Here is a 23,290-nt window from a genome sequence, read left to right as displayed (position 1 = left end):
GGGACTGGGAGACTAGTCAGGATCGAGGGAAAGATTAACCTAGCTGAGTACAGAGAGATGCTTGATGAAAACCTGCTCAAGAGCGCTCAGGACCTCAGACTGGGGTGAAGGTTCACCTTCCAACAGGAAAACAACCCTAAGCACAGAGCCAAGACAACACAGGAGTGGCTTCAGAACAAGTCTCCGAATGTCCTTGAGTGGCCCAGCCAGAGCCCAGATTTGAACCTGATCAAACATCTCTGGAGAGACCTGAAAATAGTTGTGCAGGAACGCTCCCCATCCAACCTGACAGAGCTTGAGAGGATCTGCAAAGAAGAATGGGAGAAACTCCCCAAATACATGTGTGCCAAGCTTGTAGCATCATACTCAAGAAGACTTGATGCTGTAATCGCTGCCAAAGGTGCTTCAACAAAGTACTGAGTAAAGGTTCTGAATACTTATGTAAATGTGATAATTCAGTTTTTTATATTTTTTATATAAATTAGCAAAAGTTTCTTAACCTGTTTTTGCTTTGTCATTATGGGGTATGTGTGTAGATTGATGAGGACAAAAAACAATAATACATTTTAGAATAAAACTATAACGTAACAAAATGTGAAAAAAGGGGTCTGAATACTTTCCGAATGCACTGTATGTGTGTGTATGTGTATTGATGACAGAGTGCTCACATGTTCATGCCAGGCATCCCAGGGCCAACGAGTGCATTTAGAGGAGGTCTCATCCCTCCACCGTAGTTCTGGAAAAGAGAAACCCAAGATCAAACTACTGTAAAGTAATGTACACAACTCAAACAGGATCCACAGGTGGAGAGTAGAAATACTACTATTGTATACTACCACACATATAAACAAATATATTCACCCACCTACAAACACAAACAGCCAAACATACGCTAATGTTACCAAAGGAGTTTAAACTTACGCAAACCTGGAGATTTCATCCAATCACATACCTGTGGCGCAAGAGGGACCATCCCTCTGGGTGGAGTCATTCGCTGCATGGGCCCGCCCATATTTGGATGCCCTGAAAAAAACAGAGCGCCATCAGCTCGCAGTCCTTGTATGTGAGTAAGAGTCTGTGGTGTGTATGTGTGACACACACCTTGCTGTCTTGTGGGGTCCATTCCGCTGGGTAGCATAGGCTGGTTACCATGGACCCCCATTGCCTGAGCCGAAATCGTCATCATCATCACAAAATATAACACAAAATCATTAACATACACTAAAGCTAAGAGGCTATACAAAAAAAGAATGTCCAAACCCGGTCAAAGAGGGTAACGCAAGACAATATAATGTAGTCAAATAAGATATACAGTGGGGCAAAAAAGTATTTAGTCAGCCACCAATTGTGAAAGTTCTCCCACTTAAAAAGATGAGAGAGGCCTGTAATTTTCATCATAGGTACACTTCAACTATGACAGACAAAATGAGAAGAAAAAAAATCCAGAAAATCACATTGTAGGATTTTTAATGAATTTATTTGCAAATGATGGTGGAAAATAAGTATTTGGTCAATAACAAAAGTTTCTCAATACTTTGTTATATACCCTTTGTTGGCAATGACAGAGGTCAAACGTTTTCTGTAAGTCTTCACAAGGTTTTCACACACTGTTGCTGGTATTTTGACCCATTCCTCCATGCAGATCTCCTCTAGAGCAGTGATGTTTTGGGGCTGTTGCTGGGCAACACAGACTTTCAACTCCCTCCAAAGATTTTCTATGGGGTTGAGATCTGGAGACTGGCTAGGCCACTCCAGGACCTTGAAATGCTTCTTACGAAGCCACTCCTTCGTTGCCCCCCAGGCGGTGTGTTTGGGATCATTGTCATGCTGAAAGACCCAGCCACGTTTCATCTTCAATGCCCTTGCTGATGGAAGGAGGTTTTCAGTCAAAATCTCACGATACATGGCCCCATTCATTCTTTCCTTTACACGGACGGATCAGTCGTCCTGGTCCCTTTGCAGAAAAACAGCCCCAAAGCATGATGTTTCCACACCCATGCTTCACAGTAGGTATGGTGTTCTTTGGATGCAACTCAGCATTTTTTATCCTCCAAACACGACGAGTTGAGTTTTTACCAAAAAGTTATATTTTGGTTTCATCTGACCATATGACATTCTCACAATCTTCTTCTGGATCATCCAAATGCTCTCTAGCAAAATTCAGACGGGCCTGGGTATGTACTGGCTTAAGCAGGGGGACACCTCTGTCACTGCAGGATTTGAGTCCCTAGCGGCGTAGTGTGTTACTGATGGTAGGCTTTGTTACTTTGGTCCCAGCTCTCTGCAGGTCATTCACTAGATCCCCCCATGTGGTTCTGGGATTTTTGCTCACCGTTCTTGTGATCATTTTGACCCCAAGGGGTGAGATTTTGCGTGGAGCCCCAGATCGAGGGAAATTATCAGTGGTCTTGTATGTCTTCCATTTCCTAATAATTGCTCCCACAGTTGATTTCTTCAAACCAAGCTGCTTACCTATTGCAGATTCAGTCTTCCTAGCCTGGTGCAGGTCTACAATTTTGTTTCTGGTGTCCTTTGACAGCTCTTTGGTCTTGGCCATAATGGAGTTTGGAGTGTGACTGTTTGAGGTTGTGGACAGGTGTCTTTTATACTGATAACAAGTTCAAACAGGTGCCATTAATACAGGTAACGAGTGGAGGACAGAGGAGCCTCTTAAAGAAGAAGTTACAGGTCTGTGAGTGCCAGAAATCTTGCTTGTTTGTAGGTGACCAAATACTTATTTTCCACCATAATTTGCAAATAAATTCATTAAAAATCCTACAATGTGATTTTCTGGATTTTTTTTCTTCTCATTTTGTCTGTCATAGTTGAAGTGTACCTATGATGAAAATTACAGGCCTCTCTCATCTTTTTAAGTGGGAGAACTTGCACAATTGGTGCTGACTAGATACTTTTTTGCCCCACTGTAAATAGAAGCAGATACAAGTGAAGGGAAATAAAAAAAGATGAGGGTACATATCCTATTGTAGCCTGAGGAGCGCGTCTGTGCATCAGTGATCTTACCTGATTAGGTATTCTGAGGGGAGGTCTGGGCCCACCAGGATAACGAGGTGACATGAACGACTGTGAAGGTACACACACACAAACAAACACACACACAGGGTTACAAGCATGCACACACATACCAGTACACACACAAAGAGAGAGGGGGGATAGACGATAGAGTTAGGAAGAGATAAAGTCTGATGGAAAGAAATAAAGTGTATGATAATGAATGCTAAAAATGTTAGTATGACAGTCAGTTATGACACTTCTACACTCCCATGATTAACTACTATGTATGTTTCAGTGTGTTACCTGTAGGATTAACATGTTTGTGTTCTGTGATTGAAATATAATGTTGCTATTGTGTGTGTCTGCTATCCAATGTCTACACCACACACAATGAACTGTCCCATAAATGTTGGGGTAAATTCAAACTAAACCAAACCAGTTGTGTGTATTCATGGATGCCAAGGGAAGGCTTTCCAAAATATTTGACAAATTCAAAACTAAAAAGGATAAAATAATGTATCTTTAGAATCTCTGTGTTTTCATAATTTCCCTTCAATTCGCAAGTAGCTGAATCTCACCGGAAAAGTCATCCGAGCAAGGGAAACAGCGCCCCTCTGTCTCAGTATGGGTAGCCCATGTATTTGATGCTGTCTGGACCAAAAGAGTATGACGCCATAACATTTGATTGATTGATGCCAGCAAGCATTTGGCTTCCCTTGATAAAAAAAGTATAAAATAATTAGCCAATCAGCGTTCAGCTGAGCTCAACGTTGGGTTGTCCTGGCACAGTAAAATACCCCCCAAGGGAAGGCAGTTTGGCTTCACACCAATCAAATCACATCCAAAGTGAAACATATATATATTTGTTTATGTTTCTGAGCTGCTTTTGTTGTTGTCCTGTAGTAGCTAGCTTGCTAAATCAACCTTTTCCTAAGACATGGATGGAGATGGGAATTTGAACTTGTGGTTTTGACTTAATTCTCTGTACATTCTCTGTATGATTATGAAGGTGATTCTGATCTAACCATAAATTAATATATTGTGCCACTGGCCTGAGACAAATTAAGTTCAATATGTAGCCTAGATGTAGACTAGGCTCAAGTTAACTAGCTAGCTAACTTAGCTGGTTCATTGTTGCCCATGCAAGGAAGTTAGGCTAGCAAGATATTTTAGCTAGGTAGCCTATGATAACAAAAACTAAAAGCATACTGTATGACAAAGGAATAGACCATTTTGCCAACATGAAAGAGAGGTGGATGGCATTGGTCTACAAGTAGGATGAGTCAACATTTTTTACTTGCACACACACACAGAAAGAAAGAAATCAGTACCATGGACAGCCACATGATATTTAGGAAGATTGATTGGACTAAATAATTGTTGGTATCTTTAAGTTTGTTTTCACTGTATTATAGCCTAGTTGATTTGATCATGTTTAAGTTGAAATGGTGCTAGAATAGCAGAGGCAGTGCTCCTGTTGTCTTTATGCTGACTTGCGGCAACTCCGTGGTTCTAAATCAGTAGTTATTTAGTAAACTGTCTAAAACATGCCTGGCTGACCATGCTGTGGGTCATGTAACTGTTTGTTACATGCAATATGTTGCTCTCTGGTTTTGTGATAAAAAAACAAAACAAATGTGTAGTTGAATTTATTCCGCCGCTGTGTGACTTTTGTCTTTTTGTTGTCTCGGCTTTATTGTATATCATGGTGGCATATGAACGAATGGGTTATAGAGAAAATAACACAATTATCATAACATAGGTTGGAATATGGCTTTTTTACTGGCTTGGCTTCCACAGGGATTTTACCCACGCACCGCTATTGAACCAAACCCAACCAATGATGTGAGCTACAGAGAAGCAGTACCATAACACACCACTAGGGAGCAGTATCATAAGACACCACTAGGGAGAAGTTCATACGACACCACTAGGGAGCAGTATCATAACACACCACTAGGGAGCAGTATTATACCACTAGGGAGCAGTATCATAAGACACCACTAGGGTGCAGTACCATAACACACCACTAGGGAGCAATATCATTACACACCACCAGGGAGCAGTACCATAACAAACCACTAGGGGAAGGTACCATAACACACCACTAAGTGGCAGTACCAAAACGCAACGCTAGGACGCAGTACCATAACACACCACTAGGTGGCAGTGACATCCAGTTGACATCCAGTCCCTCTGCTACCTACTTTCCTCTCTGTTTGGATCCAAATTAAATGGACATTGACTTTACAACACAGAGATTATCATGTACTATTATGTTTCTTATTGTCTTATTTGTATTTCAGCCCACGTGTATTTCAGCCCTTGAAAAGGTAAAAAGAGAATAGCAGAGTCTAAGAAATAATATAAGTGTATACGGATTAATTCATATATTATTACATTTATTTGTAAATGAGCAAGTGCAAAGAAGTGAGTAAATTAGAGTAAGTGAAAAGACATGAATGAATATGGATTACGGAGCCAGTTGGGTTGTGTGTGCATGTGTGTGTCTGCCAGTCAGTGCCTGTGTTGTGGCTAGTTTGTTTGTTGATTCAAAGCTGCATAGGCATGTGTTGATCATTCAGTTTAGCCTCTGTAAGAATCTCAGGGAGGAACTAGTCTGCTCTGTCTCAGACCCTGATTGGCCTTGACAAGAAATCCTCTTCAAAGACGGCTCCAAACAACAACAATGATTGATTTTCAGCAAGGATCGGGGGACCAGGAGTTGGTGGAAAAGGGTGTGTTTTGACTCAAGTTTGAGATTTCTGAAAAGCTGATCTGAAATATTGCCACGAAGGCTATTGATCTAAGTGTCAGACGTGAGCTACTGAGTTTGACTGTTAATGACATTTAATCAATGCGCTACCAGCCGACTGACTAATGTAATGGAGAGACTGACTGCCTAAGAGAGGAAGCTCATACTGCTCAGACACACACACACACACCTGTGCACCAACACACACACACTAACATGCACACATACAGTACCAGTCAAAAGTTTAGACACCTACTCATTCAAGGGTTTTTCTTTATTTCTACTATTTTCTACATTGTAGAATAATAGTGAAGACATCAAAACTATGAAATAACACAAATGGACTCATGTAGTAACCAAAAAAGTGTTAAATCAAAATAGATATTAGATTCTTCAAAGTAGCCACCCTTTGCCTTGATTACAGCTTTGCACACTCTTGGCATTCTCTCAACCAGCTTCAACAGTCTTGAAGGAGTTTCCACAAATGCTGAGCACTTGTTGGCTGCTTTTCCTTCCCTCTGCGGTCCAACTCATCCCAAACCATCTCAATTGGGTTGAGGTCGGGTGATTGTGGAGGCCAGGTCATCTGATGCAGCACTCCATCACTTTCCGTCTTAGTCAAATAGCCCTTACACAGCCTGGAGGTGTGTTGGGTCATTGACCTGTTGAAAAACAAATGATAGTCCCACTAAGTACAAACCAGATGGGATGGTGTATCGCTGCAGAATGTTGTGGTTGCCATGCTGGTTAAGTGTGCCTTGAATTCTAAAGAAATCACAGACAGTGTCACCAGCATAGCACCCCCACACCATCACACCTCTTCCATGCTTCACGGTGGGCACCACACATGCGGAGATCATCCGTTCACCTACTCTGAATCTCACAAAGACACGGTAGTTGGACTCATCAGACCAAAGGACAGATTTCCACCGGTCTAATCTCCATTGCTCATGTTTCTGGGCCCAAGCAAGTCTCTTCTTCTTATTGGTGTCCTTTAGTAGTGGTTACTTTGCATTTGACCATGAAGGCCTGATTCACGCAGTTTCCTCTAAACAGTTGATGTTGAGATGTGTCTGTTACTTGAACTCTGTGAAGCATATATTTGGGCTGCAATTTCTGAGGCTAGTAAGTCTAATGACCTTATCCTCTGCAGCAGAGGTAACTCTGGGTCTTCCTTTCCTGTGGCAGTCCTCAGGAGAGCCAGTTCATCAGTTTCATCATAACGCTTGATGGTTTTTATGACTGCACTTGAAGAAACTTTCAAAGTTCTTGAAATGTTCCGCATTGACTTACCTTCATGTAACCTTCAAAGTGATGATGGACTGTCGTTTCTCTTTGTTTATTTGAGCTGTTCTTGCCATAATATGGACTTGGTCTTCTACCAAATACCAGCTTCTGTATACCAAATACCAGCTTCTGTATACCAAATATACTTCTGTATACCACCCCTACCTTGTCACAACACAACTGATTGGCTCAAACATTTTAAGGAAAGAAATTCCACAAATTAACTTTTAACAAGGTACACCTGTTAATTGAAATGCACTCCAGGTGACTACCTCATGAAGCTGGTTGAGAGAATGCCAAGAGTGTGCAAAGCTGTCATCAGGGCAAAGGGTGGCTACTTTGAAGAATCTCAAATACCAAATATGTTTTGATTTGCTTTTTGGTTATGCCATGATTCCACATGTGTTATTTCATAGTTTTGATGTATTCACTATTATTCTACAACGTAGAAAATAGTAAAAATAAAGAACAACCCTGGAATGAGTAGGCGTGTCCAAACTTTTGACTGGTACTGTACACAAAAGCAAATCAACTCCTTGCTACAGAGCATAAAGTCCATGTATTGCTAAAACATACACAAATGGAAAGATGATTGAATTAGTCTCTGTGAACATGTAGTGTTGTTGTAAGAGGATGAAGTACAGGTAGCCTCCTCTAACCCAACCAGCACACATACAAACACACACACAGTTAACACTCTCCCCTTGACATGACCATCTAACAAAGCTAATCTACCATCTAATGCAGCTGGTAGGAGGGTCTATGGAGGGACATGAGTATTGAAGATGGGCTCTGTTATAAGTACAACTGGCAGGGATGATCTCGATTCTACTTCAATCCAGTCAGTTCAGCAGAAGATTTTAGTTTTTTCTGCAGTTCCATGGTAACTCCCCACTCAACTCCTCTAGCCTCTTCTGCTTCAATTCAAAACCAAAGTCCTGAAGACAAGGGGTTGCCATTAATGACGCATTGGACAACAGTGAGAGTACCTGCCTGGTGTCGGTGGTATCTGTTCTGGCTATAGGACAGAATGTTCTGTTGGTCATAATCTGTAGCTACTAATCTGATAGAAAATGGTTGTCTGTCTCCCACACACACACAAGATAACACAGCAGGAACTGTGTGGCCACCGCAATGACGCACAGCAATCGGCTGAGTGCTATGTTAAATACTTCCCTGTAGCCCATTCAGCCAGAGCACAGGGAAGACCCCTTTCTGCTTTATAAATTCAACAATGTGTGTGTGTGTACCTGGAAGAATCCTGGAGGTACAGGACCCACTGGCATTCCCTCTCCTGTGGGAAGGTTCCCAAGGATGGGACTGGGTGCTGCTGCTGCACTCTGGAAGACACACACACACACACACACACACAATGTGAGGTTAGACCATGGTGGTGGTGTATCAGTGACACACCAATCTAACAATGCTCCAAAGACATCCAACATCCCACCAACAGGAGACCAAAATAATTGCCACCAATATCCCACAATATCTTGGCAAACTCAACCTCCCAGAACCCTAGTAAAATCCATAATCCAGCGCATGACTCTACTTATTATACAGGAGCAAATCATAACAGTATCCCAGTTTCTTTGCTATCATGTCATGATCAAACGAGCCTCCCTCCTCTGTCTCGGTGGTCTCTTTCCTGTGTGTTTCTGCCGGCCTCCCTGGTTATTTTTACTCCTTATTTGTTTTCCCCCAGACAGGCGGTGCGGGCACATTTCACCACTGCCTCGGACTGCTTCCTGTGCTATTTTACAAACTCCCCAATATTACCAAGTCCCAAACATACCACCAGACAATGGCTATGGGCAGGGAGGCAGGGAGGCAGGGAGATGGCCACAGACAGGAGCGTATTTAAGGGTAGAGGAGGGAAGCAAAATGCTGGTGGTCTGCAAAGAGGTGTTATCAGTGGTGAGTGACAGTAAAGATAGTTACCGCCCTTCAGTTGTCCTCTCTCTCCCTGTACATTCATCCTCTCTCTCTCTCTCTCTCTCTCTCTCTCTCTTTCTCTCCCTAGGCATAGACTGGGTGTAAAAAGCCGCTGTGAGACAGACCCAAACTTTCTGAAGTTTCCGCTGGCTGACTTTTTAGGTCAGACTGCAACACAGTTACCCCTTTCCTCCCCCCACTCCACTTACCCCCCCACACTCCCATGTCATCCTCTTTTGTCTCTCCCACTAATGTTTGGGGACAGCATACATACAATTCTTGTGTTGAAATAGCCATTTAATTTCATAAGGTACTGCTCTATGTGTAAACAGAGTTTGTGTATTTTGCTTAAACAGATGAAGGTATGGAATGATGGCTCAGGGGTGGAGAACATTGTTCAGGAAAGGTGTGTTAAATAATTGTGTGTGTGTGTGTGTGTGTGTGTTCAAAGTAATGCACTCTGGAAGTGTTACTGTTTTTTCCCCCTGCCTCTGTTTCTCCTCTAACTCCGGTTTACCCAGCATGCTTTTCACTCACTGGCAGCCTGGAGGTCTGCTGAGAGTAAGAGAGAAAGAAAGAGCGAGCGAGAGAGAGCGAGAGCGAGAGAGCGAGCGAGAGAGAGAGAGAGAGAGAGAGAGAGAGAGAGAGAGAGAGAGAGAGAGAGAGAGAGAGAGAGAGAGAGAGAGAGAGAGAGAGTGTGTACCTGTGTTCATGTGCGCAAGAAAGAGGGGGGGAGAGAAATATCTACCTGACCTGCTGACAAGGCAGCCTTTGCCAAATAAAGCAACAAGAAAAACATTACCAAGATATTCCCTGCCCCCACAGCACAGCAGCCTCCTCCATGGGGATAAACAACAACAATAACCTCCCAGCCCCAAAGCCCCTGCAACACACAACACAGAAAGTCTCTACACAACAAGCTCCCAGCCCCAAAGCCCCTGCAACACACAACACAGAAAGTCTCTACACAACAAGCTCCCAGCCCCAAAGCCCCTGCAACACACTACACAGAGTCTCTACACAACAAGCTCCCAGCCCCAAAGCCCCTGCAACACACTACACAGAGAGTCTCTACACAACAAGCTCCCAGCCCCTGCAACACACTACACAGAGAGTTTCTACACAACAAGCTCCCAGCCCCAAAGCCCCTGCAACACACTACACAGAGAGTCTCTACACAACAAGCTCCCAGCCCCTGCAACACACTACACAGAGAGTCTCTACACAACAAGCTCCCAGCCCCTGGCTAAAACACAGAGCTACCACAGGAGTTGTTTTAATTTATTTCTGAATTAAACTGAACGTCACCTCAACCACACACATACCTTTTAAGCTCTCATTAGGAACACAGTTGGTAAGTCTTACGTACGCCAGGTTGGACTGTGTGTTTTGTGTGTTACCATGGTTAACAGATTAAACAATGCCGTGTGTACACACCAATATCGAAAAACGATATAGAAGAATTTAACAAGATTCGTATATATTCGAACTGGAATGTGTAACTACAGTGCCTTGCAAAAGTATTCGGCCCCCTTGAACTTTGCGACCTTTTGCCACATTTCAGGCTTCAAACATAAAGATATAAAACTGTATTTTTTTGTGAAGAATCAACAACAAGTGGGACACAATCATGAAGTGGAACGACATTTATTGGATATTTCAAACTTTTTTAACATATCAAAAACTGAAAAATTGGGCGTGCAAAATTATTCAGCCCCTTTACTTTCAGTGCAGCAAACTCTCTCCAGAAGTTCAGTGAGGATCTCTGAATGATCCAATGTTGACCTAAATGACTAATGATGATAAATACAATCCACCTGTGTGTAATCAAGTCTCCGTATAAATGCACCTGCACTGTGATAGTCTCAGAGGTCCGTCAAAAGCGCAGAGAGCATCATGAAGAACAAGGAACACACCAGGCAGGTCCGAGATACTGTTGTGAAGAAGTTTAAAGCCGGATTTGGATACAAAAAGATTTCCCAAGCTTTAAACATCCCAAGGAGCACTGTGCAAGCGATAATATTGAAATGGAAGGAGTATCAGACCACTGCAAATCTACCAAGACCTGGCCGTCCCTCTAAACTTTCAACTCATACAAGGAGAAGACTGATCAGAGATGCAGCCAAGAGGCCCATGATCACTCTGGATGAACTGCAGAGATCTACAGCTGAGGTGGGAGACTCTGTCCATAGGACAACAATCAGTCGTATATTGCACAAATCTGGCCTTTATGGAAGAGTGGCAAGAAGAAAGCCATTTCTTAAAGATATCCATAAAAAGTGTTGTTTAAAGTTTGCCACAAGCCACCTGGGAGACACACCAAACATGTGGAAGAAGGTGCTCTGGTCAGATGAAACCAAAATTTAACTTTTTGGCAACAATGCAAAACGTTATGTTTGGCGTAAAAGCAACACAGCTGAACACACCATCCCCACTGTCAAACATGGTGGTGGCAGCATCATGGTTTGGGCCTGCTTTTCTTCAGCAGGGACAGGGAAGATGGTTAAAATTGATGGGAAGATGGATGGAGCCAAATACAGGACCATTCTGGAAGAAAACCTGATGGAGTCTGCAAAAGACCTGAGACTGGGACAGAGATTTGTCTTCCAACAAGACAATGTTTCAAAACATAAAGCAAAATCTACAATGGAATGGTTCAAAAATAAACATATCCAGGTGTTAGAATTGTCAAGTCAAAGTCCAGACCTGAATCCAATCGAGAATCTGTGGAAAGAACTGAAAACTGCTGTTCACAAATGCTCTCCATCCAACCTCACTGAGCTCGAGCTGTTTTGCAAGGAGGAATGGGAAAAAATGTCAGTCTCTCGATGTGCAAAACTGATAGAGACATACCCCAAGCGACTTACAGCTGTAATCGCAGCAAAAGGTGGCGCTACAAAGTATTAACTTAAGGGGGCTGAATAATTTTGCACGCCCAATTTTTCAGTTTTTGATTTGTTAAAAAAGTTTGAAATATCCAATAAATGTCGTTCCACTTCATGATTGTGTCCCACTTGTTGTTGATTCTTCACAAAAAAATACAGTTTTATATCTTTATGTTTGAAGCCTGAAATGTGGCAAAAGGTCGCAAAGTTCAAGGGGGCCGAATACTTTCGCAAGGCACTGTATATGGCAGCAAATACACATACAAGATTCATAGAAGATGATTGTAATATCTGACTTATATGTTGCATGTATTGTATAAAAAATACAATACATACATACATACATACATACATACATACATATACAGTTGAAGTCGGAAATTTACATACACTTAGGTTGGAGTCATTAAAACTCGTTTTTCAACTACTCCACAAATTTCTTGTTAACTTCTTGGTGACAGGGTATTTTCACATCCTGATGCCTGCTACTCATCCCCAGAAGATAAGATATGCATATTATTAGTATTTGGATAGAAAACACTCTGAAGTTTCTAAAACTGTTTGAATCATGTCTGAGTATAACATAACTTATAGCAAGCAAAACCCAGAGGACAAAACATTCAGATTTTTTTTTTTTTTTTAGGTCACTCTTTTCAATGGTTTTCAATGGGAATCCATCTAAGGGACCTTATTGCAGTTCCTATCGCTTCCACTGGATGTCAACAGTCTTTAGAAATTGGTCGCTAGCGTCCCACATATCCCAGAGAGGTTAACAAATGATAGTTTATATATATTTATATATATATAAATACATAATATATAACCAACAATTGTTTAAAGACAGATTATTTTACTTATAATTTACTGTATCACAATTCCAGTGGGTCAGAGGTTTACATACACTAAGTTGACTGTGCCTTTAAACAGCTTGGTAAATTCCAGAAAATGATGTCATGGCTTTAGAACTTCTGATAGGCTAATTGACATAATTTGAGTCAATTGAAGGTGTACCTGTAGATCTATTTCAAGGCCTACCTTCAAACTCAGTGTCTCTTTGCTTGACATCATGGGAAAATCTAAAGAAATTAGCCAAGACCTCAGAAAAAAAATTGTAGACCTCCACAAGTCTGGTTCATCCTTGGGAGCAATTTCCAAATGCCTGAAGGTACCACGTTCATCTGTACAATCAACAGTACGCAAGTATAAACTCCATGGGACCACGCAGCGGTCATACTGCTCAGGAAGGAGACGCGATCTGTCTCCTAGAGATTAACGTTCTTTGGTGCGAAAAGTGCAAATCAATCCCAGAACAACAGCAAAGGACCTTGTGAAGGTGCTGGAGTAAACAGGTACAAAAGTATCTATATCCACAGTAAAACGAGTCTTATATCGACATAACCTGAAAGGCCGCTCAGGAAGGAAGAAGCCACTGCTACAAAACCGCTATAAAAAAGTCAGACTACGGTTTGCAACTGTACATGGGGACAAAGATCGTACTTTTTTGAGAAATGTCCTCTGGTCTGATGTAACAAAAATAGAACTGTTTGGCCTTAATGACCATCGTTATGTTTGGAGGAAAAGGGGGGAGGCTTGCAAGCCAAAGAACACCATCCCAATCGCGAAGCACGGGGGTGGCAGCATCATGTTGAAGAGGTGCTTTGCTGCAGGAGGGACTGGTGCACTTCACAAAATAGATGGCATCATGAGGATGGAGAATTATGTGTATATATTGAAGCAACATCTAAGGACATCAGTCAGGAAGTTAAAGCTTGGTCGCAAATGGGTCTTCCAAATGGACAATGACCCCAAGCATACTTCCAAAGTTGTGGCAAAATGGCTTAAGGACAACAAAGTCATGGTATTGGAGTGGCCATCACAATGCCCTGACCTCAATCCCATAGGAAATTTGTGGGCAGAACTTAAAGCTTGTGCGAGCAAGGAGGCCTACAAACCTGATTCAGTTACACCAGCTCTGTCAGGAGGAATGGGACAACTTATTGTGGGAAGCTTATGGAAGGCTACCTGAAACAGTCTTTGCTAAATTATTGCTTGAGAAATTGCCCTTTGCTAAGAAGTTGTTTGTTTGTTTTTGAAATTTTAATTGAAAACAATCATGGTAAGGTACATAATTGTTACCTAGAAATTATTTGATATTGAGATAAAAATGGCTGCATTGGACCTTTTAAGTTTTGAGTTCTGAGGTGTTTGATGTGACTGAGGAAACCTGAAGCAGTGGAAACACTCTCACCCCTCTCACTCAGAACAACACCTGGCAAACTCATTTGTCATCTAAATTATTCACAGCACCACTCTGGAGGACAGGGTTACACTACACTAACCATACTGTTACAGGGTTACACTATGCTAACCATACTGTTACACTGATCTCAGGACAGTCTAGTATTACACTAAAACCTCAGCATCCATTCTACAAGTTAACAGAGTTTTATTTTTTTTATTTTTTTATTTCACCTTTATTTAACCAGGTAGGCTAGTTGAGAACAAGTTCTCATTTGCAACTGCGACCTGGCCAAGATAAGGCATAGCAGTGTGAACAGACAACACAGAGTTACACATGGAGTAAACAATTAACAAGTCAATAACACAGTAGAAAAAAGGGGAGTCTATATATACATTGTGTGCAAAAGGCATGAGAAGGTAGGCAAATAATTACAATTATGCAGATTAACACTGGAGTGATAAATGATCAGATGGTTATGTACAGGTAGAGATTGGTGTGCAAAAGAGCAGAAAAATAAAAATAAATAAATAAAAACAGTATGGGGATGAGGTAGGTGAAAATGGGTGGGCTATTTACCAATAGACTATGTACAGCTGCAGCGATCGGTTAGCTGCTCGGATAGCAGATGTTTGAAGTTGGTGAGGGAGATAAAAGTCTCCAACTTCAGCGATTTTTGCAATTCGTTCCAGTCACAGGCAGCAGAGAACTGGAACGAAAGGCGGCCAAATGAGGTGTTGGCTTTAGGGATGATCAGTGAGATACACCTGCTGGAGCGCGTGCTACGGATGGGTGTTGCCATCGTAACCAGTGAACTGAGATAAGGCGGAGCTTTACCTAGCATGGACTTGTAGATGACCTGGAGAGAGTGACCTTGCATTCCAAACTCCCTATGCCTCTGGTCAAAAGGTGTTCACATTGTGCTATATACAGTACACTTGGAAAGTATTCAGACCCCTTCCCCTTTTCCATAATTTGTTACTTTATAGCCTTATTCTAAAATGGATTCAATTAACTTTTTTTCCTCTTCAATCTACACACAATACCCCCTAATGACAACATGAAAACATGTTTTTAGAAATTTCTGCAAACGTATTTAAATAAAAACAGAAATACCTTATTTACATAAGTATTCAGACCCATTGCTATAAGACTCAAAATTGAGCTTAGGTGCACCCTATTTCCATTAAACATTCTTGAGATGTTTCTACAACTTAATTGAATTTACCACAAGGGTACTCCAATCGACTGGACATGTTTTGGAAAGGCACACACCTTTCAATATAAGCCTTAGACCGCTGTGCCACTCGGGAGCTCCCATATAAGGTCCCACAGTTGATAGTGCATGTCAGAGCAAAAACCAAGCCGTGAGGTCGAAGGAATACTCCGTAGAGCTCCGAGACAGGATTGTGTCGAGGCACAGATCTGGGAAAGGGTACCAAAACATTTCTGCAGCATTGAAGGTCCCCAAGAACACAGTGGCCTCCATCATTCTTCAATGGAAGAAGTTTGGAAACACCAAGACTCTTCCTAGAGCTGGCCGCCCGGCCAAATTGAGCAATCTGAGGAGAAGGGCCTTGGTCAGGGAGATGACCATGAACCCGATGGACACTCTGACAGAGCTCCAGAGTTCCTCTGTGGAGATGGGAGAACCTTCCAGAAGGACAACCATCTCTGCAGCACTCCACCAATCGGGCCTTTATGGTAGAGTGGCTAGACGGAAGCCACTCCTCAGTAAAAGGCAACTGACAGCTCGCTTGGAGTTTGCCAAAAGGCACCTAAATGACTCTCAGAATATGACAAACATGGTTATCTGGTCTGACGAAACCAAGATAAAGTATTTGGCCTGAATGCCAAGTGTCACATCGTGAGGAAACCTGGTACATCCCTACGGTGAAGTATGGTGGTGGCAGGACATGCTGTGGTGATGTTTTTCTGCGGCAGGGACTGGAAGACTAGACAGGATCGAGGGAAAGATGAACTGAGCAAAGTACAAAGAGTTCCTTGATGAAAACCTGCTCCAGAGTGCTCAGGACCTCAGACTGGGGAAAGGTTCACCTTCCAACAGGACAACGACCCTAAGCCCACAGCCAAGATAATGCAGCAGTGGCTTCGGGACAAGCCTATGAATGTCCTTGAGTGGCCCAGCCAGAGCCCGGACTTGAACCCGATTGAAATCTGTGGAGAGACCTGAAAATAGCTGTCCAGCGACGCTCCCCTTCCAACCGGACAGAGCTTGAGAGGATCTGCAGAGAAGAATGAGAGAAACTCCCCAAATACATGTGTGCCAAGCTTATAGTGTCATATCCAAGAAGACTAGAGGTTGAAATCACTGCCAAAAATACTTCAACAAGATACTGAGTAACGGGTCTGAATTCTTATGTAAATGCATATTTCAGTTTTTTATTTGTAATAAATTTGCAAAATTTCTAAAAACCTGCTTTTGTTTCGTCATTATGGGGTATTGTGCGTAGATTAATGAGTGGGAAAAACTAAATAATTTTAGAATAAGGCTGTAATGTAACAAAATGTGGAAAAAGTCAAGAGGTCTGAATACTTTCCTGAATACACTGTATAATGTGCCTTCAGAAAGTATTCATACCCCTTGACATTTTGTTGCGTTACAGCCTAAATTAGAAATGTATTACATGTATTTATTTTCTCACCAATCTACACACAATACTCTATAATGACAAAGTGAAAACATGATTTTATACATTTTTACAAATGTATTTGGCTGGGCTTTCACATTGTTGTTCTGAAGCCATTCCAGTGTTACTTTGGCTGTATGCTTGGTGATCATTGTTCTGTTGGAATGTAAATCTTCGCCCCCAGTCTAAGGTCATTTGCACTCTGAAGCAGGTTCTCATCAATGGTTTGCGCTTTTAGGACAAAGACTTAAATGTTTGTCTCATCAGACCACAGAATCTTTTGCCTTATGCAAACTCCAGGTGTGCTGACATGTGCCTTATTCTCTTGAGTGGTTTCTGTCTGGCCAATCTCCCAAACTGCCCAGATTTGGTGAAGTGCTGTAGAGATTGTTGTACTTCTGGAAGTTATCCCATCTCAGCCAAGAAACTGTAGTTCTGTCAGAGTCTTCATTGGGTTCTTGGTCACCTCTCTGACCCATGGTCCTTCTTGCCCGGTTACTAAGTTTGGTCAGATGACCAGCTCTAGGCAGAGTCTGAGTTGTTCCATATTTTTGAATTGGCCACAGGTGGACTCCAATCAAGTTGTAGTGAAGTCTCAAGGATGATCAAAGTAAATTGGATTAACCTGAGCTCAATGCCATAGCAAAGGGGTGTGAATACTTGAGAAATTATATATTTCTGTATTTAATTTTCAATACATTTGCAAAACTTTTTAAAAACTATTTTTTTTTATTTGTCATTATGGAGGTATTGTGTGTAGATGGGTGAGAAAAATATATGTAATCCATTTTGAATTCAGGCTGTAACACAAGAAAATGTGGAATAAGTCTTTGTGAAAGCAAATTAAGTTTGTGTTGAGTTCTATAATATAGAAAATGGACACCTGCCTGCTGGACTGCACCAGTTCCTGTGTCCCTTTTTGTTTTCTGTATGGCTTGTATGTTTCTCATTTTAATTAGCATGATGATTAAGTAAAATAGGAATGAAACTGGAGTAACTGATAAAACTGAAAGCAAAGTATCGAGAACTTAACTGTGGGAATCGATTGATGTTTGGAACTTGATTGCCACGTTTTTTTGAGAACCATGCCTTAAATGATGGAGTGGCTATGGACACAGTTTCTGTATCCCAATTTGCCCAGGAAGAAAATATGGATATTTCTGTTCAGAATTTTTTTTTTTCCCCGTGTGTCCACTCCGCTGCCTACGTAGCTGCTGTGCTGAGTGCGCTGCTGCGGCTCCCCACTCCTTCGTCGCATTTGTCTGGTGACTGGGGCAGCCTACAAACTTCACGTTGTAGGCAAAACTGTTCGAACTGTCTATTACATTCCATGGCTCAGTAAGCAAGAGCGTGATTTCATGTTCTTTTTTCAGGAGGGGAGTAGGCTACATGCAGCTATTTACATGTTGTACACAAAATACATTATTGATGTGATCGTACAAAGTTAGGTTGTCAGTATTGCAAACATAACCACGACACAAAGAGGCAGTCTAGCGATTTAATGTTCTTCTTAGCTAATGAGTTACATGCAGCTATTTACTCTCACCACGATATCGGCATAACTATGGCACCGCTCAGCTGCCTAGAACGTTAGGCTGCCCAGAGGTGGAATGCAGCAAGACAGACACGTAGTCTAATTAGCGATTGAATGTTTGTTTTTTTCATCATCATTGCAAACATTGCCTCCTGCACAGTTTAGCCAGACAGCCAAGTAGTGTTCTTTTTCCAGAAACTACGATATGGCAGCAATTATAAAGATTAGCCTACATCATCACACAAAATGTGTAGAGTAGGGACTGCGTCCTGCTTGTGCAACTGCGATTTACGTTTCAACAGACGGACAGAGAAAGTTTTCGCCTTCATAATATATATGTTTTGGAATGGTTGTTCAAATCGCCGCAGGTTTTTTTTTCTCTCCAGCTGTTCAGAAATGTGAGGCAGAGATAGGCTACATCATCATGGTTCAGAAGAGGGTGAGTGAAGGGAGGGGGAGTATGAGCAGCAGCTATGTTAGAAAAACGAATATGTGTGTAAAAATAACACATGCGCAGAACGTGATCCGAATCCTTAGCTTTAAGAAAGAGGTTTCCGGAGTGGCGTGGGGGCGAAAACTCCGTAGCCACGGCCTAAAAATGCATGTTTAAAACTGTTCCTTTGTGGTCTACCTCTACTTCACGCTGCCTGCTCAACCCAGATTCCAAACAACTTGTCAATTCTCCACCCTTTTACATATACTGTATCTATCTACTGTACAGTTTTATCTAACTTTTTTATCTCTATCCTTCTCATTACTTATTCATCTATAGCTATTAATTTCAATATTTTTCTATTACTTCCTATAGTAGCACTGTTCTGTGCATCTGCATTCTTTGTGTGTCTCCAAGTGTGTGTGTGTGTGTGTCAGGATAGAGTGGCGTTCCTCAGGTGTGTTCCAACACTGGGAGGGAGGAACTCATGTCAGCTGATTACAGAAGAGAATAAAGAGACTCGGATAGACGTGAGTGGAATCCCAACACACTGTGTCGTCTCTGTCTCACTGTCTGGATCACTCTGTCTGACTCAACACTGGCTCAAAAAGCAAAACTGTCTCACTCTGCCTTGCTCTTCTTCTATACTACCTAACTCTGTCTCACTCTAACCTGCCTCACCCTGTGTGTGTGTGTGTGTGTGTGTGTGTGTGTGTGTGTGTGTGTGGGGGGGGGGGGGGGGGGTCGTACTGGTCTCAAGGTCACCATTACCACAGGAAATACAAATGACACAGCACAGGAAGGAACTCACTAACAGCTCCCTCCCTCTCTCCTGTGCCCTCGACCCCCACCTTTTTCTTCACTCCCTCCATCCTCTCAAATGCCATTAGTCCACTTCCTGAATGAGAGAAGAGGAAATGGAGAAAAGATGCCCCTCTGCATGAAACACACACACACACTGATGCACATCTGGGTTTGGCGGGTCTGAATTGATTTTGTTGAGGAAAACAACTTGGTGTAAATAAGAGTATCAAGTTACTATTTGGTCATTACTCTGTAGACTAATGGTGTGTGTGGGAACATGCACGTGCGTGCGTGTGTGTGGTTGGGGCCGTTCCCTAGAACTGTACTGAGAATGGAAACCAGTAGTGGTGGAAACAAAACGTTAAGACTAAGCCAGGAAAGAAAAGACCGGTTGTGCTTGTCTGAGAGATGAGAAAATTCCTTTGCTTTTACCATGCATTATTCACCATGCATTATTCAACGTCTCCCATGGCGACCAGAGACATTTCAGCATGCTTCACTATTCACTCCTGAGCCAGCGCTCGCTCACTGCCCAACTCACTTTTCAATTTCAAGGCAGAAAGGTTTATAGGGCGACCGCACTTCCTGATTTGACCTCATTTTAGATTTGGTTCATTAAGAAATGCTCGTGTGTCATGATGACTGAATTGAAACGTGAGTTGGTTTTGGGGTGTGGTTTGATGTGGGTGTCTCTTGTGTTTTCGCAGGTGGGAAGAGTTACTTTAATTATTTTGTCCATTAACTTCAGCCGGCTGGTGTGAGATCGTGGCAAAATTGGATTGACTTTGGATAGCTTATCGCCGGGGCTAGTTAAAATTACACAATGTAAATGAGACTATTTTCATGTTGCACATCTTTTACTTGTCTAAAAGATGTGCTTGGAGAAGCCTAATTACCGTGACTAAACTGTCAGGTGGAATTTGACTGCCTTCATGACTCAAGATCGATGGTGTGGCGGTAATAGGATATCCGCAACAGCCCTACATCACTGCATAAGGCGTGTCTGTGTGTGCACGTGCTGGTCATGGCTCACAACAACACCATCATCCCAGACACCCTGGACCCACTCCAATTCACATACTGCCCCAACAGATCCACAGATGACGCAACTATTGAACTCCACACTGCTCTCTCCTACCTGGACCAGAGGAACGCCTATGTGAGAGTGCTGTTCATTGACTACAGCTCAACGTTCAACACCATAATGCCCTCCAAGCTCATCACTAAGCTAAGAACCCTGGGACTAAACACCTCCCTCTGCAACTGGATCCTGGATTTCCTGACGGGCCGACCCCAGGTGGTAAGGGTAGGCAACAACACATCTGCCACGCTGATCCTCAACACGGGGGCCCCTCAGAGGTGTGCTCAGTCCCCTCCTGTAATCCCTGTTCAACCACAACTGCGTGGCCATCATTAAGTTTGCTGACTACACAACGGTGGTAGGCCTGATCACCGACAACAATGCGACAGCCTATAGGGCGGAGGTTAGAGACCTGGCAGTGTGGTGCCAGGACAACAATCTCTCCCTCAACGTGAGCAAGAGAAAGGTGCTGATCGTGGACTACAGGTAAAGGAGGGCTGAACATGCTCCCGGGGCTGTAGTGGAGTGGGTTGAGAGTTTCAAGTTCCTTTGTGTCCACATCACCAACAAGCTATCATGGTCCAAACACACCAAGACAGTCGTGAAGAGGGAATGACAACACCTTTTCCCCCTCAGGAGACTGAAAAGATTTGGCATGTGTCCCCAGATCATCAAAAGGTTCTACAGAAGCACCATCGAGTGCATCCTGAACGGTTGCATCACCGCCTGGTATGGCAACTGCTTGGCATCCGACCATAAGGCGCTAATGCTTACGGTCCAGTACATCACTGAGGCCAAGCTTCCTGCCATCCAGGACCCTTATACCAGGCAGTGTCAGAGGAAGGTACAAAAAATTGTCAATGACTCCAGTCACCCAAGTCAGACTGCTCTCTCTGCTACTGCACAGTAAGCGGTACCGATGCACCAAGTCTGGAACCAACAGGACCCAGAACAGATTCTACCCCCAAACCATAAGACTGCTAAATAGTTAACCAAATTGCTACCCGGACTATCTGCATTGACCCCTTTTGCACTAACTTTTTTTGACTCTTTACATAAGCTGCTGCTACTGTTTGTCTATCCTGTTGCCTAGCCACTCTATTCCAAATACATTCCAGTGCCTTAAATAAGTATTCACAACACTTGACTTTTTCCACATTTTGTTGTGTTACAGTCTGAATTTAAAATGGATTCAATTGAGATTTTGTATCACTGGCTTACACAAAATAGCCCCTAATGTCAAAGTGAAATTATGTTTATAGACATTTTTACACAAAAAAATAAAAAGCTGAAAAGTCTCGAGTCAACAAGTATTCAACCGCTTTGTTACGGCAAGCCTAAATAAGTTTATGAGTAAAAATATATTTTATGGACGCACTGTGTGCAATAATTATTTTAATGACAACCTCATCTCTGTACCTCACACATTGAGAAGCTGTCAGTCACGCAGTGAATTCCATACACAGATTAAACAAGGGAGGTTTTCCAATGCCTCGCAAAGAAGGGCACCTATTGGTAGATGGGTAGAAAAAAACAGACACTGAACATCCCTTTGAGCATGGTGAAGTTATTAATTACACTTTGCATGGTGTATCAATACACCCAGTCACTACGAAGATACAGTCATCCTTCCTAACTCAGTTGCCGGAGAGGAAGGAAACCACTCAGGAATTTTTCACCATGAGGCCAATGGTGACTTTAAAACAGTTAAGAGTTTAATGGCTGTGATACGAGACAACTGAGGATGGCTCAACAACATTGTAGTTACTCCACAATATTAACCTAAAAGACAGAGTGAAAAGAAAGAAGCCTGTACAGTATAAACATATTCCAAAACATGCATCCTTTTTGCAATAAGGAACAAAAACAAAACTGCAAAAAAAGTGAGCCCCTAACTGAACCCACAAATGCTTGATGCTCCAGATACTCAACTAGTCTAAAGAAGGCCAGTTTTATTGCTTCTGTGCTAACATAATTGCAAAAGGGGTTTCTAATGATCAATTAGCCTTTTAAAATCATAAACTTGGATTAGCTAACACAATGTGCCATTGGAACACAGGAGAACACCTACATAGGCGTACAATCATCCGTTTCCAGCTACAATAGTCATTTACAACATTAACAATGTCTACACTGTATTTCTGATCAATTTTATGTTATTTTAATGGTCAAAAAAAATAAGCTTTTCTTTCAAAAACAAGGAAATGTCTAAGTGACCCCAAACTTTTGAACAGTAGTGTATATTTAACACATTTTGAATTCAGACTGTAACACAACAAAATGTGGAATAAGTTGAGCAGGATAAATACTTTGAGGTCAATTACCTCGTGCAACGACTAGATATTGGAACCCCAAGTTATCATTACTCATTGTGTATTTATTATTACTTTTATTACATGCTATTCATTTTCTATTATTTCTCTATTTTCTTCCTCTCTGCATTGTTGAGAAGTAAGCATTTCACTGTTGTTTAGGAAGCATGAGACAAATACAATTTGATTTGATTTGTGTATGTGTCCTGTGCCATAACAGGCAGTGGGATACAAACATGTGGAGATGGAAATAAGAGTTCACATGCTCCTCTCAGATCTCTGCTGTTTAGCCAAAATATCCGGCTCAAACTCAGGAAAGGAGTAAATATTTATCACATTCAGGGTGCACGTCCACAGAGACA

At 42.2% G+C, this 23,290-nt stretch overlaps 1 protein-coding gene across 1 annotated transcript in view; it reads right to left on the bottom strand.

The window, feature by feature from the left end:
• The window catches only part of LOC139411040 (single-stranded DNA-binding protein 2-like), a 94,422-nt gene that overhangs the window by 5,361 nt on the left and 65,771 nt on the right, over positions 1–23,290 (bottom strand). Inside the window, exons 5-9 of the mRNA XM_071156830.1 lie at positions 8,305–8,394; positions 3,022–3,081; positions 1,102–1,165; positions 953–1,023; positions 669–736 (exon numbers count right to left, since the gene is read on the bottom strand). Coding sequence (XP_071012931.1) covers positions 669–736; positions 953–1,023; positions 1,102–1,165; positions 3,022–3,081; positions 8,305–8,394 — 353 coding nt within the window. The remainder of the gene's footprint in view (positions 1–668; positions 737–952; positions 1,024–1,101; positions 1,166–3,021; positions 3,082–8,304; positions 8,395–23,290) is intronic.

Source organism: Oncorhynchus clarkii, chromosome 6 (genome assembly GCF_045791955.1).
Source record: "Oncorhynchus clarkii lewisi isolate Uvic-CL-2024 chromosome 6, UVic_Ocla_1.0, whole genome shotgun sequence".
Taxonomy (NCBI): domain Eukaryota; kingdom Metazoa; phylum Chordata; class Actinopteri; order Salmoniformes; family Salmonidae; genus Oncorhynchus; species Oncorhynchus clarkii.
This window is presented reverse-complemented; position numbering and strand designations above follow the sequence as displayed.